This window comes from Ailuropoda melanoleuca, chromosome 6, assembly GCF_002007445.2.
Source record: "Ailuropoda melanoleuca isolate Jingjing chromosome 6, ASM200744v2, whole genome shotgun sequence".
In the NCBI taxonomy this organism is placed as follows: domain Eukaryota; kingdom Metazoa; phylum Chordata; class Mammalia; order Carnivora; family Ursidae; genus Ailuropoda; species Ailuropoda melanoleuca.
Window position 1 is genome coordinate 51,684,320 of NC_048223.1, and position 12,915 is coordinate 51,697,234.

A 12,915-nucleotide genomic window follows, 5' to 3' on the forward strand; every position below is an offset into this window, starting at 1 on the left:
CTCTAGTAATTATAATATTAATTTGTTATACCACCGTATTTCTCAGTTATGTTGGAAAAGAGCACTTACCATATAACTCAATGTAAGTTATTTCTGAATGGAACATTTCTGTCCTTTCATAATTAAAGACATTTCTAAAAGTATAACTAATTTCTCTGAATATGTCATCTTTCGTGATATTTCTTAATTTTTTTAGGCCAAATATCACAACTTCCACTTCTTTCTGCTTCTTTTATGTTCTTTCTTTTTTCTTTCTTCCTGCTCCCTTCTTTCCTTTAAAATATGTCTTAAAATTTCACTCAGTCTAGGGATGCCTGGGTGGCTCAGTTGCTTAAGCGTCTGCCTTCAGCTCAGGTCATGATCCCAGGGTCCTGGAATCAAATCCTGCATCGGGCTTTCTGCTCGGCAGGGAGTCTGCTTCTCCCTCTGCCTCCACCCCCTCTCATGCTCAATCTCTCTGTCAAATAAATAAATAAAATCATTTTTAAAAATTTCACTCAGTTTAGTTGGACATTTTTCTAATAATTTAAAGTTTAAGGGATATAATTTGTTACCTAGATAGTTAATAGTTAAATAATTTTAGTTAGAAATTGTTCTAATAATTTAAAGCCTCTAAGCGACAGGGATTACATTATCTTCCACTTTGCTGAGCATCTTTTAAAATTAATGGTTGAAGGCTGAAAACTCAGCCAGTGACCAAAATGAACTTGTTTCCACTGAGGTTTGTTGAATTTTGGAGTGACTTTCCCTAACTACCCTAAATGTTTCCATTTTGCATGAGGTACGTGTGTACTTATAAATGTACTTCTCTTTAAACCAATAAAAGTAGATAAAACCTATGGACTGGGTTCCAGCCCCTTATGCCTGGGAGTGTGGCCTTTTCCTCCATGGACAGGCTTCCGGCGGGAGGGTCCCAGCTGCTCCGCGCCCCGGCTGGCTGAGGCATTGCTCTGCTCTGTCTGGGTCTTTATGGAAGGCTGGGTTGCGTCAGGAAGGAGCCCAGGGAGTGGTGGGGCGGCAGGAACATCAGTGTGGTGACAGATCACCCTTCTATGTGGCTTATCCTTGAAACTGAAGTTAAATCATCACCGCCCATTAGAACCTGTTCATAGTCCAGCAGTCATTGCCTTCTTTGAGATCCTCCGTCTCCTTGTTACTTTGAATATGCCTTTGTTCCAGCACTTACCACGTTTCCTTAGAATTATTTGTGTACATCTCCATCTCCCTCACCAGACCAGGGACCCTCAGGACAGTGACGTTTCATCCTTGGACGTGGGAAGTGTCCTGTAATGACTAATGAACGGATGGAAGGCCAGCCATGTGGCTCATGCACTCTGATGAGCATGACGAAGAGAACGCAAAGTCCCATCCCTGTGGGATCGCAGGGCATACCCCCTTACAGCCTTCTGCTCTTCTGTTTGATCTCTTGGACTCGGCCATACAGATACTTAAAATTTGCTGAACATACCGTGTGATTTCATGCAGCTCTGTGCCTTTCCACTTTCACATTTACACACACGCCTATGTTGGGGAGGACAGGGGAGCGTGGGCAAAACCCTACCCTTCTTTTGAGTCTCAGCTCATGTATTTTGTTCCCCAGGAAAATTTGACATCTTCCAAAGTTGAACTGGATGTCCCTCCTCTGTGCTCCCACAACATCCTTTCGTTTCACTGTTTAATCCATGCCCTCCATTTCTTCTCGAAAAGAGAATGACCGATACCCATAGCCAAATGAATGTTCTCTGATCGTAGGACGCACTGAGATGCCCACGCCCTCCTGCATTTCCACCCCTAAATCTGGATATTTACTGAGCTCCATAGTGTGTGACCCCAAACCTGTTTCTGCCAGTTGTACCTGTAAGTGAAGTTAAGTAATTTACTTTCATGTGACTTAAATGGAGAGCGTACGAGTGAAAAAAAAGAGTAGTGTTTTCTAGAACAATGGATGCATTGGAAAGATAAGCGTCTATAAAGTTGTACTGTTGACTCAGGTGTAGGCAACAGAACGAGGATGGAATGGGCATGCAGAAATCTGGAAAGGATCTCTCCCATTGCTTAAGGGCACGAATTTTTAAATGCACTGTATAGAATCCCAAACTGGAAATTGTTGAAGTGCCTAATGAGCATGGTTTTGGAACTCCTATCAGCATACCCACATGACAACAGAACCCTTCAGCTGTGCATGGAAGATTAACGATTAGATTAGATTTTTACCCGCCCAGTCAAGGATTGTATTGAAATGATTGGGATGGAGGTGAGAGGCAGTCTAGACCTCACTTGACTGTGAGTTTCTTGAACACAGGGATCACATCTTGCTTCTCTTGGGAGTACCTGTGCCTAGCAAGAGTGTTTGGATGCTTTAGAGGACTTTCTCTAAGGGCTTCTTGACTCAAGGGAACTCCTGACCTTAATTTTTGGGTCAGGGGGTCAGGGGGTTTCAACAAAAAGTTCTTTTTTAAAAAATCATTATAGCCACTAGGGGGCAATGTAGCTGCATTCTTTGGAAATGGCCCTCCTGGGGCGCTTGTCTCCAAGCTAGATCCCCAAGCTAGATCCCCTAAAATGTGATAAGACCCCCCCAAATGTGTTGGAACACCTATGGCATAAAGATCTCACCCACACTGGTGTTCTTTGTATATGAGTTTCCTTTGTTTATTTGTGGAAGCTCACTGATTCTATCTTTTCTAAACAATAAAAAGGACGGAGTAATAACCACCACCTCATTAAGTTAATTATTAAGCCCAGCGGTTCTGGAAGGAAGAAAAGTAAATAGGAGGAAGAAAAAAGCCCCTCATGCAAATTAGCGTAAGGATTACAAATTGGTACTGTGTAGCTCATAGCGCCTTATAGCAGGGGCTCGGAGGGAGCGCTCCTGAGAAATTTATGGAGATTCTGTCCATATGAATGAACAGACTTCAACCCTTCCTCTCTCCTCCTGAATGAGTCTTCTTTCAGCTCTGATGGGCTGGAATCAGACTCCAAAAATTAAGCTACTAGCTGCTCATACGAAGGAATGTCCTCTTGTAGGACCAAGACAGTAGGGAGATGAAAAAAAATTCAAGAAAAAAAAAAAACAAACCCCGTGAAAGTACAAAAGAATGATCAGTTTGCTCGAGTGAGTTGCCGTGCTGAATTACGGCGGAACTGACGGCCGGTGGTGTGGAAGGGCCTTAAACAACACTTCTACTCCACAAGAACTGCTTCCAAAGAACTAGTAACGCATGTCTGTTCCAAAGTACTACTTGAGAATTAATTAAATCTAAAACGAGGGAAACAGTCCTGTGTACAGTTTTCGTAGCATCTTGAAATAGCTGACTGAGAGGTGGAGTGATGCAAGTCACAGGGTGTGGAGGGAGCCTAGGACCTGGGCCTCCAGCTGGTGAGGAAGGTCAAGGGTCCTGTTCCATCTCTCCTCCGGGTACCAGTTCGACATCGCCCCTCTGTGAAATACGGGGACGGGGCGACTGGACAACAGAGGATCTCAAGACCTCCCCCAGATCTAAACACTCATATCTTCCTTTTCCAGGAAGTTACCCTTAGGGACTTGCCCTCAACTTCCTTCTGTTTCAGAAACACAACTATTTCAGAGGCAATATGAAAAAACATAGCAATTATACAAATCGCTATTTCTCCATCCACACTTAATTTACCCTTTTGCTTCCATCTGGCTGGGTTCAAGATATGGTTGGAACGGATACAAGAGGATTTTCCCAATGAAATAAGAGCGGATGTTACTGCTTAAACCACATAAGTTCAGAGTGTTTGTGTTTAGAACAGAAACTCAAATCCAGTATTTACCCTCTCTCTACTCGCAGCTGAAGGGAGTGGTGGCAGCTTATTCAAAAGGAGTAAGAAAATACGTACACTGACATCTCAAGACTGTACAAACATGTAAGGGTGCCTTTTACGTTTTTTGACTCCCGGCAGTTTTCTTTCCCACCTTCCCGCGGAGAAGTAATGAAGAGCCAGATCTTCAGGTGTCACTCTGGAAAGCTGGCAATCTTCCAGAAGTGCAATTAGGTCTGGAACAGAAGTTCCACCCTTGACCTCCTCTGGAGAAATAACTTCTCCAGCCCCCTGAGAAGGAGGACCACAGTTGGACAAGCTTTGTGGCCCTTGTGCATCTTAATGGCTCTTTTTCAGAAAGCACTGTCCTATTGATCTGTTTGTGGCATTACGCAAGGAGTTAAGGTACAAAGAGGGGTGAGACCCAGTGATTGCCCTCAAAGTGCTTGTCACTAATTACAGCTTCCCTCCCCTTACACCTCTGCTCCCCCCAGACTTTTGGGTTAAGAGAGTGGCCTCATGCTGTCTTCTGATCAAACCTCTGTTTCCTAGGTAGGCCGTAAGCGAGTTGGGCCCCCTTCTGCTTTTTCCCCGAAGGGGGCCCATCTTAGTTGCTGAGCACACAGAAGTACCATAGGAATACTTGGGGGCGGGGATGTGGACTGAGAAAAGTCGCTGGGCTACCCCTGGTCATTTTCCCGGGCTGCCTTGCTTACTTGACTTTGTGAGTTGCGGCAGGGACTCAGCGGCGGGCGCGTCTGTAACAGGCAGAAAATATCGGGAGCTCAAAGGAACGAATGCACGCAAACCCCTTAGCACCGCGCCTGGCCCAGGACGCGCAGGCAAGCAGCTGGCCCCTTATTTTATCATCGCCTGTGTTGACGCTGGTGTAGAAAGCCTGCGTTTGAGGCCCCTCACTTAGAATATAATCTTGGAAAAGTCGGAAAGCCTCAGTTGCTTCGTTAGTTAGATGGGAAGAAAGTAGGCCGTGATGCCCTCGCTGGGACGCGGGGGAGCAGGAGGAGCCCACAGCCGGGTGCGGACGGAGGGTCAATAATCTGAACCCTCGCCGAGGTTGCCAGCGAAGGCGAGCGGGCCGTCGGTGCCCAAGGAGGACCCTGCCCATGGGCAGGTCCCGGAGGCCGGAATCCTTCCTGGAAGAGGCGCGGGGTGGGGCGGGAGGCGGGGGCGCGCTGGCCGNAAAGTACAAAAGAATGATCAGTTTGCTCGAGTGAGTTGCCGTGCTGAATTACGGCGGAACTGACGGCCGGTGGTGTGGAAGGGCCTTAAACAACACTTCTACTCCACAAGAACTGCTTCCAAAGAACTAGTAACGCATGTCTGTTCCAAAGTACTACTTGAGAATTAATTAAATCTAAAACGAGGGAAACAGTCCTGTGTACAGTTTTCGTAGCATCTTGAAATAGCTGACTGAGAGGTGGAGTGATGCAAGTCACAGGGTGTGGAGGGAGCCTAGGACCTGGGCCTCCAGCTGGTGAGGAAGGTCAAGGGTCCTGTTCCATCTCTCCTCCGGGTACCAGTTCGACATCGCCCCTCTGTGAAATACGGGGACGGGGCGACTGGACAACAGAGGATCTCAAGACCTCCCCCAGATCTAAACACTCATATCTTCCTTTTCCAGGAAGTTACCCTTAGGGACTTGCCCTCAACTTCCTTCTGTTTCAGAAACACAACTATTTCAGAGGCAATATGAAAAAACATAGCAATTATACAAATCGCTATTTCTCCATCCACACTTAATTTACCCTTTTGCTTCCATCTGGCTGGGTTCAAGATATGGTTGGAACGGATACAAGAGGATTTTCCCAATGAAATAAGAGCGGATGTTACTGCTTAAACCACATAAGTTCAGAGTGTTTGTGTTTAGAACAGAAACTCAAATCCAGTATTTACCCTCTCTCTACTCGCAGCTGAAGGGAGTGGTGGCAGCTTATTCAAAAGGAGTAAGAAAATACGTACACTGACATCTCAAGACTGTACAAACATGTAAGGGTGCCTTTTACGTTTTTTGACTCCCGGCAGTTTTCTTTCCCACCTTCCCGCGGAGAAGTAATGAAGAGCCAGATCTTCAGGTGTCACTCTGGAAAGCTGGCAATCTTCCAGAAGTGCAATTAGGTCTGGAACAGAAGTTCCACCCTTGACCTCCTCTGGAGAAATAACTTCTCCAGCCCCCTGAGAAGGAGGACCACAGTTGGACAAGCTTTGTGGCCCTTGTGCATCTTAATGGCTCTTTTTCAGAAAGCACTGTCCTATTGATCTGTTTGTGGCATTACGCAAGGAGTTAAGGTACAAAGAGGGGTGAGACCCAGTGATTGCCCTCAAAGTGCTTGTCACTAATTACAGCTTCCCTCCCCTTACACCTCTGCTCCCCCCAGACTTTTGGGTTAAGAGAGTGGCCTCATGCTGTCTTCTGATCAAACCTCTGTTTCCTAGGTAGGCCGTAAGCGAGTTGGGCCCCCTTCTGCTTTTTCCCCGAAGGGGGCCCATCTTAGTTGCTGAGCACACAGAAGTACCATAGGAATACTTGGGGGCGGGGATGTGGACTGAGAAAAGTCGCTGGGCTACCCCTGGTCATTTTCCCGGGCTGCCTTGCTTACTTGACTTTGTGAGTTGCGGCAGGGACTCAGCGGCGGGCGCGTCTGTAACAGGCAGAAAATATCGGGAGCTCAAAGGAACGAATGCACGCAAACCCCTTAGCACCGCGCCTGGCCCAGGACGCGCAGGCAAGCAGCTGGCCCCTTATTTTATCATCGCCTGTGTTGACGCTGGTGTAGAAAGCCTGCGTTTGAGGCCCCTCACTTAGAATATAATCTTGGAAAAGTCGGAAAGCCTCAGTTGCTTCGTTAGTTAGATGGGAAGAAAGTAGGCCGTGATGCCCTCGCTGGGACGCGGGGGAGCAGGAGGAGCCCACAGCCGGGTGCGGACGGAGGGTCAATAATCTGAACCCTCGCCGAGGTTGCCAGCGAAGGCGAGCGGGCCGTCGGTGCCCAAGGAGGACCCTGCCCATGGGCAGGTCCCGGAGGCCGGAATCCTTCCTGGAAGAGGCGCGGGGTGGGGCGGGAGGCGGGGGCGCGCTGGCCGTGGCCGGGCGCGGGCAGGGGAGGGCGAACTCGACCCCGGCCTGGCGCGGGCGCGGCCGCTTGGGCGAGGAGGGGGCCGGGCCGAGACCCGCCCAGGCGGCGGCCGGGTCCCCTGGGCTGGGCGCTGCTGGCGGAGCCGACGGGGCGGAGAGGAGCGCGGCGGGGGGAGGAGTGGGAGGAGGGGGCCGGTCAAGGGAAGTGCGACGTGTCTGCGGGAGCCTTTTTATACCTCCTTCCCAGGAGCCGGGCCCCAGCAGCCGCCGCCGCGCTCCGAGAGTCCCCGCACCTCCGCTCCCGGGAGTCGAGCGCCGAGTGTCCGCCGCGCAGCGTCCAGTCCGCCAGCATGTCGGGGATCAAGAAGCAGAAGACGGTAGGCTGCGGGCCGCCTGCTCCCACCCCGCCGCCGCTCCCGGGAGCGGGCGAGCCGCCGGGCGCGGAGGCTGCGGCGCCGGGAGGAGGAGTAAGAAGGGGAGGAGGGCGAGCGGGGAGGGCGCCCCCGGGACAGCCCTCGCGGGACAGTCAGTCCCTCTCGGCCGGCGCCCCGGGAACCCGCGCCGCGCTGGGTCGCCACGCCCGGGGGGAAGCTCCGGAGCGTGCACGGCCGGTCCTGACAGAGCCAGAGGGTCGGGGACGGGAAATGTCCTCTTTTCCCCGGGAGCTCCCCCGGACCCGCCTTTTCTTCCGTGTGATCCCCGCGCCGCTCGAGTGGGTGGCCGAGAGCCGAGGCCGGTTCCGCCAGCTCTGGGCGCTGGTCGCACGTCGGCGGCGCTCCCTGGGGTTTTATCCGTGCCACCTCCTCCGAGGGGACGTTCCCGACAGACCTCGTGGAGGAAACGGCAGCTGCCTCCACGGGCAGCATTTAGCCCTCCAGCTTGAGTCACCTCCCTGTTGGCCGCGGGCGGCACCGCGGGCTCCGCCCCGGGGGCTCCTCGGCTTGCAGAGTTAAGATGAGTGGGCTGTTTTGAGGGGGCTCAGTTTTATCCAGAAGTAATCTGGGCCATCCCCTTTATGGGAAATAGAAGGCTTGTCAAAGAAAAGTTCCTTTCTCAGCAACAGGGGTTCATATATATATTTTAAGTAGGCTCCACACCCAACGTGGAGCCCAAGGAGGGTCTCAAGCCACGACCCTGACATCAAGACCTGAGCTGAGATCAAGAGTCGGTTACTTAACCGACTGAGCCACCCAGGTGCCCCGGACTCATTAATTTTGCATGCGAAAAAAGGCAGCAGTAATCATTGACTCCAGGTGGGAGGAGACTTGCAGACAGCATTTGGTCCACCGGAGGGGGTCTGTAAGCCTTGCTTGGATCCCAGCCTGACTGCTGATGGTTCGCCTTTACCCCCCTGCAAGCCTCAGGTTGTTGATGCTGGTTACTGAAAGGGTTGACCCCGCTCACAGAATTAGACTTGAACTTGGCACATAGTGGGTGCTCAATACATGTTTATTACTATTACTATATAATGCTTATCACTAAACTGTCTTTGAGGTGTATTCCTGGTGGGCTGGGAGGAGAGAGGGCAAACCAGGAATTGGGGGGAGGAGCCCGAAGGGGGCTAGGCAGAGGCTGCAGGTGTGGGCTTGAGCAGCAAGGGAAAGGCGGTGGGCACTGGGTGGTTTCAGGGGACCGCACTGGACCGGCAGGAAGGTCCAGGACGCAGGTGGCATCAACTTCAGAAAGGAGAGTGATGGGGCTCCAGCTGCCTTTTATAGGAGCGATTGTAAAGTGGGGGAACTCTCAGTATTGTAATATCTTTACAAATGTTAAAATCATTTGTGTTTTATTCCTATCTAATTAGATTAATTTCTGTAAAATTCTAAGTGGTATCTTACAAGTGACAAGCTTCTGTGGCACTTGGTGGCTTTGCATATCAGTGGGGTTTTAGTTCTTCCCTGCCTGCTTCAAGAATTCCTTCCCAGTTCTGATAGGGAGCTTTGTCAAGCATTAGTAATGAAGGGGTAGGTGGTCTTTCCCTTCATGGCCCCAGTCAGCAGGCGCTCCTGAAGTGAGGAGGGTCGAGAGCAAGGGGTTACAAACTGATCTCGGGCCCTCTGCAGTCAGAGAGAAAGAGAAATTCGAGGGCCAGAGCCTTTGCTTTTTCTATTTACACATTTTAAACTTTCTATTTTTTGTTTGGTATGTGTGTGTGTGTTCTGTGTAGGGTTAAATTAACACCTGAAAAAGCTAGCAAGACTTCTGAACTTCTATTTAGCCAACACGATTATAATCCAGGCACCAGCACAAATTCCAAAAGGGCCAGATAGAGACGACTGGGTGAAGCAAGCCGGCTTTAAATGCATCTGAAATCTCTCAAGCTTTAAGTGTTAACGCCACGTGTATTCTGAAACCTTGTGGTCCAAGACAAAATATGTCCACACGTATGGTCTCAGAAATAATCATTATTTGAGAAGTGGGTTTTGCTGATCTAGAAAGAGATCTGGCAATGAGGCTGGGCCGCCTTTTTCAGGGACTCACAGGGATCATTACATTATTTTCTGCATTGTCCACAGAGAATGGTCCATGTACACCACGGTCATTGCGGGAGTTGCAAATACTTGTTGCGTGCCTACTGTTTGGGGTGAATACTTCTTTGCCAGGATTTTTTTTTTCTGGCCATACTCTCTGAATGAGAGACTATAAGATGATTTTCTCACAAGCTTGGGAAGAAGATGAAATGTTCTTTTACAAGGGAAGGTAGCATGTCCCTTTTGAACTAGGCATCCTTACGACGAAAAGCAGACAGCTCTGTGTCACAGCCATCCTTCCCTCCCTTGACTTACCTCCAGCTCTGGCCACCAACATCCTGTCTACACGCGCACAGGCCCAGGAGAAGGAAGGAGGCAGTCTGCCTCCAGAGACTGGGAAGAAAGGCAAGGGCCTGATTCTTTCTTCTTGCATCATTTCCTGGATTAGCATTTTTTCAGGGCAATGTTGTTATGTTCAGACAATGTTGTTATGTCCCAGAGACAGACAACCAACCTAAAAAAGACAACTGAGAGAGTAAAATACCTTCCAAAGGATCGAACAAGCCAACGGTTGGGAAGGAGTCAAGGTACTGGAACCCTAAAGCGATCCATAAACGTAAGAGATTATTTACCTTTTATTGTTTCTTAGAGTCTGTGCAACACCACATTATTTTTCCAACAGTAGCTACTTTGAAAACTATTGGAAGATGCTCCCTAGGGCAAGACGTGAATTTTCAGACGAGCAGCTGCGGGAAGGAAGGAGAAACCAGCACTGCTTAGAGGCCACACTGTTTCATTTCATCCACGTGGTGGCCTGCGCCCCGCAGAACGGAGCCTCGTCTCCAGAGGAGGAGAACGCAAGGAGCAGGGCAGGATTTCAGTGCAGGTCTGTCCAACGTCCAAGCTCATTCTTGCTGCTGCTGTGTCTGTTTCCGGATATAACCTCTGGGGTGCATAGCGCCCATCTGTAAAATGGAGGTAATGCTGCCATACCCCTTTACAATGCTGTGAGAGTAAATAAGTCCTAAAAAGTATCTCGCACAGTTTCAGGCCCCGAGTAAGTCCCCTGTATGTGGTAGCTGTTGTTATTACGTATGTGGTTCGTCAAATGAGGAGCAGAAAGCACAGGTCATACGGTTCTGAAAGCTGAGTAAAAAACGACCGCCAGAATATTTAGTAAGAGCAAACAGATACGGAAGAATAGAAGTGATGATATAAACCCTCATGGTGAAAAGCTGGACAGAAGCGCAAGGCTGTTCAGGTGTGAACACACCAGAGTAATGCAAATATCAGCAAGATCTTGCCAACAACCTTGGCCAAGAAAGAAAAGCCTTCTATGTATATGTCACTATTGGACTAACTTCTCTCCACCCTTCCTGTGCCTTCAACTGTTTCCAGATCTGCCTTAAAATTAGTGTTTGTCCAATTCAGGCTATTATCCCAAACTCATCTGTGGGGACTTTTACAGTTAAAGACAAACGCAGCTCACTCTGAGATCGTTATCTTTGTCTTTCATCACGTTTCTGTCCATGCACCGGACTCTGTGGTTTGCTTAGGAGATCATCAGGCCTAACTTGAACACGGGACTTCAGGGAACGGGGCCCAGGAGAGGAATCAACGATGTCAGTCCCAGTCCTCTAGGAGATGACTGTTTATTTCAAAGAATCTATCAGCATATAGCCTTGGTCTTTGTGTTTGGAAGTCTTAGGAAAACACAGAGACCAAAGGTAAATGAACACGAATGTAATGGCCTTTCAACTAAGCTTTCATCCCCTGGGTGATTTGTTCACACAACAGCTGAGATGACAAACACACCCAGCAGCCTGACAGAACCTGGTACACATTAGGTGATCAATAAGGCATTGTTGCTCAAATGGCCACAGAATTCACAAAAGGATGAACGTGCTTGTAGGATCTAGATTTTTCTGAGACTTCCCCTTCTCTCTCCTCTATCTGCTCTTGTGTGCTTGCTTATTTTTGCCTGGGTATTTGTCATTACCACTGAAAAATGACTTGTGGGGGTTCTTTGAGGCTTAGGATGAATGGCCTTTTTTAGGGGGTAGAATTTGCTTTTGTTTCTGCTGGGCGTCTGGCGGCACCACTAGTCTGGGACCACTTTGACCTATATTTACCAAAGTGTTTTAGACCACCCAGGTGATGTGAATTTGAGTTGCAGTTTTGCACACAAGGGCCAGCTTTTGCAAACAAGTTCTCGCACCCACCCCGCCTCCCCCTAGGAATACTTTCAATGCCAAGGCAAATTGTCCTTGCAGTCCGTGTGGGAGGTGGGTTTATTCGGATGCACTCTTCTGTGTAGGGGATGACTCTTAACAAGACTCAGCTTAACTTGACAAGGGCTTTTTTATTCTTCCCACTTGGGTTCGTTCTGGGCTTCAGTTTCTCTTTCAGCTCCTGCTGAGGCTGTCAAAGTTGTTCACACCTGCTTCTATCAGGCTAGAAGTGCCTCCCTGCTTGCTTACTTCTTAGGTCCCTACTTCTTGCAGATTTTAACCTGGTAGTTTCTTTTCTCTTGTCAGTTTTTGATGTTTCTAATCAGATTATGTTATATTATAACTTGCATTTCTTATTTGTTTGCATGGAAGGAAATGTATATAACCTAGACCATCAATGCTGGAAACAAATCTCTGCCTCTTCTTGAGTCCTGTGTGTCATTAATGTTTCATGTCATACCTTTATCTTCCCTACTTGTTTTTTTTTTTTAAGATTTTATTTATTTATTTGACAGTGAGAGACAGCCAGTGAGAGAGGGAACACAAGCAGGGGGAGTGGGAGAGGAAGAAGCAGGCTCATAGCAGAGGAGCCTGATGTGGGGCTCGATCCCACAACGCCGGGATCACCGCCCTGAGCCGAAGGCAGACACTTAATGACTGCGCCACCCAGGTGCCCCATCTTCCCTCCTTGTATCATTCTTAAAAAGGGAGCACTTTAAAAAGAAGTACTTTAAAAACTTAAATCAGATTGCTAGTCAGAAATATTTAATTTAGTCATTTTTCCTACAAAGTACTGCCGTCGGGCTGTGGGGGCACTTACCTTGTCTGGGTGGGCATCCTTTAAGGTGTGCGCCATCCTGTCTCATCCTTAGTGTTGGTCCAGTTCAAGTGCATTCTGGTCTGAAAGGCCCCTTCTTGCTTCTCCATGTCCTCCTCCTTGGAGCCCCAAGGTCACGGCTGCCCCAGCACCGATCTGGGGTTAAGACCCTGACACTCCCCGCCACTCCCAGGAGTGTGAGAACCAGGCTCCTGCCCTGGTGTGACCAGGCCAGCACTTTGAGGAGCTCTGGGGGCTGCTGGAGTCTGTCCATGCTTCCTCTCCTCCGGGGTCCGTCCGGGATCACAAGCATGCCCGGTGCCCCCTGCTTTCAGAGTCCCCACAGCTACTTGGCCCTTCTCTCCCTGAGCCCAGCACCAGGCACAGGACACCACATCCTTTCTCAGAGGCACACTGGTGTGTCAGTGGCCTTTTCTTTCAGTAAATATGAAATCAAATTTTCCAGTAAGGTCAATTAACACTAACATTGGATTTGTACAGATTTGGTCTTCTTGT

At 49.1% G+C, this 12,915-nt stretch overlaps 1 protein-coding gene across 2 annotated transcripts in view; it reads left to right on the top strand.

The window, feature by feature from the left end:
• The first annotated feature begins 6,755 nt into the window (after positions 1-6,755).
• Positions 6,756-12,915, top strand: part of PAPSS2 (3'-phosphoadenosine 5'-phosphosulfate synthase 2) — a 68,367-nt gene continuing 62,207 nt past the window's right edge. Inside the window, exon 1 of one of the 2 annotated variants that reach the window (XM_034662380.1) lies at positions 6,756-7,347. In XM_034662380.1, the coding sequence (XP_034518271.1) occupies positions 7,231-7,347 (117 nt within the window). In that variant the 5' untranslated portion in view covers positions 6,756-7,230. The remainder of the gene's footprint in view (positions 7,348-12,915) is intronic. The other variant, XM_034662378.1, reaches the window with a different exon arrangement.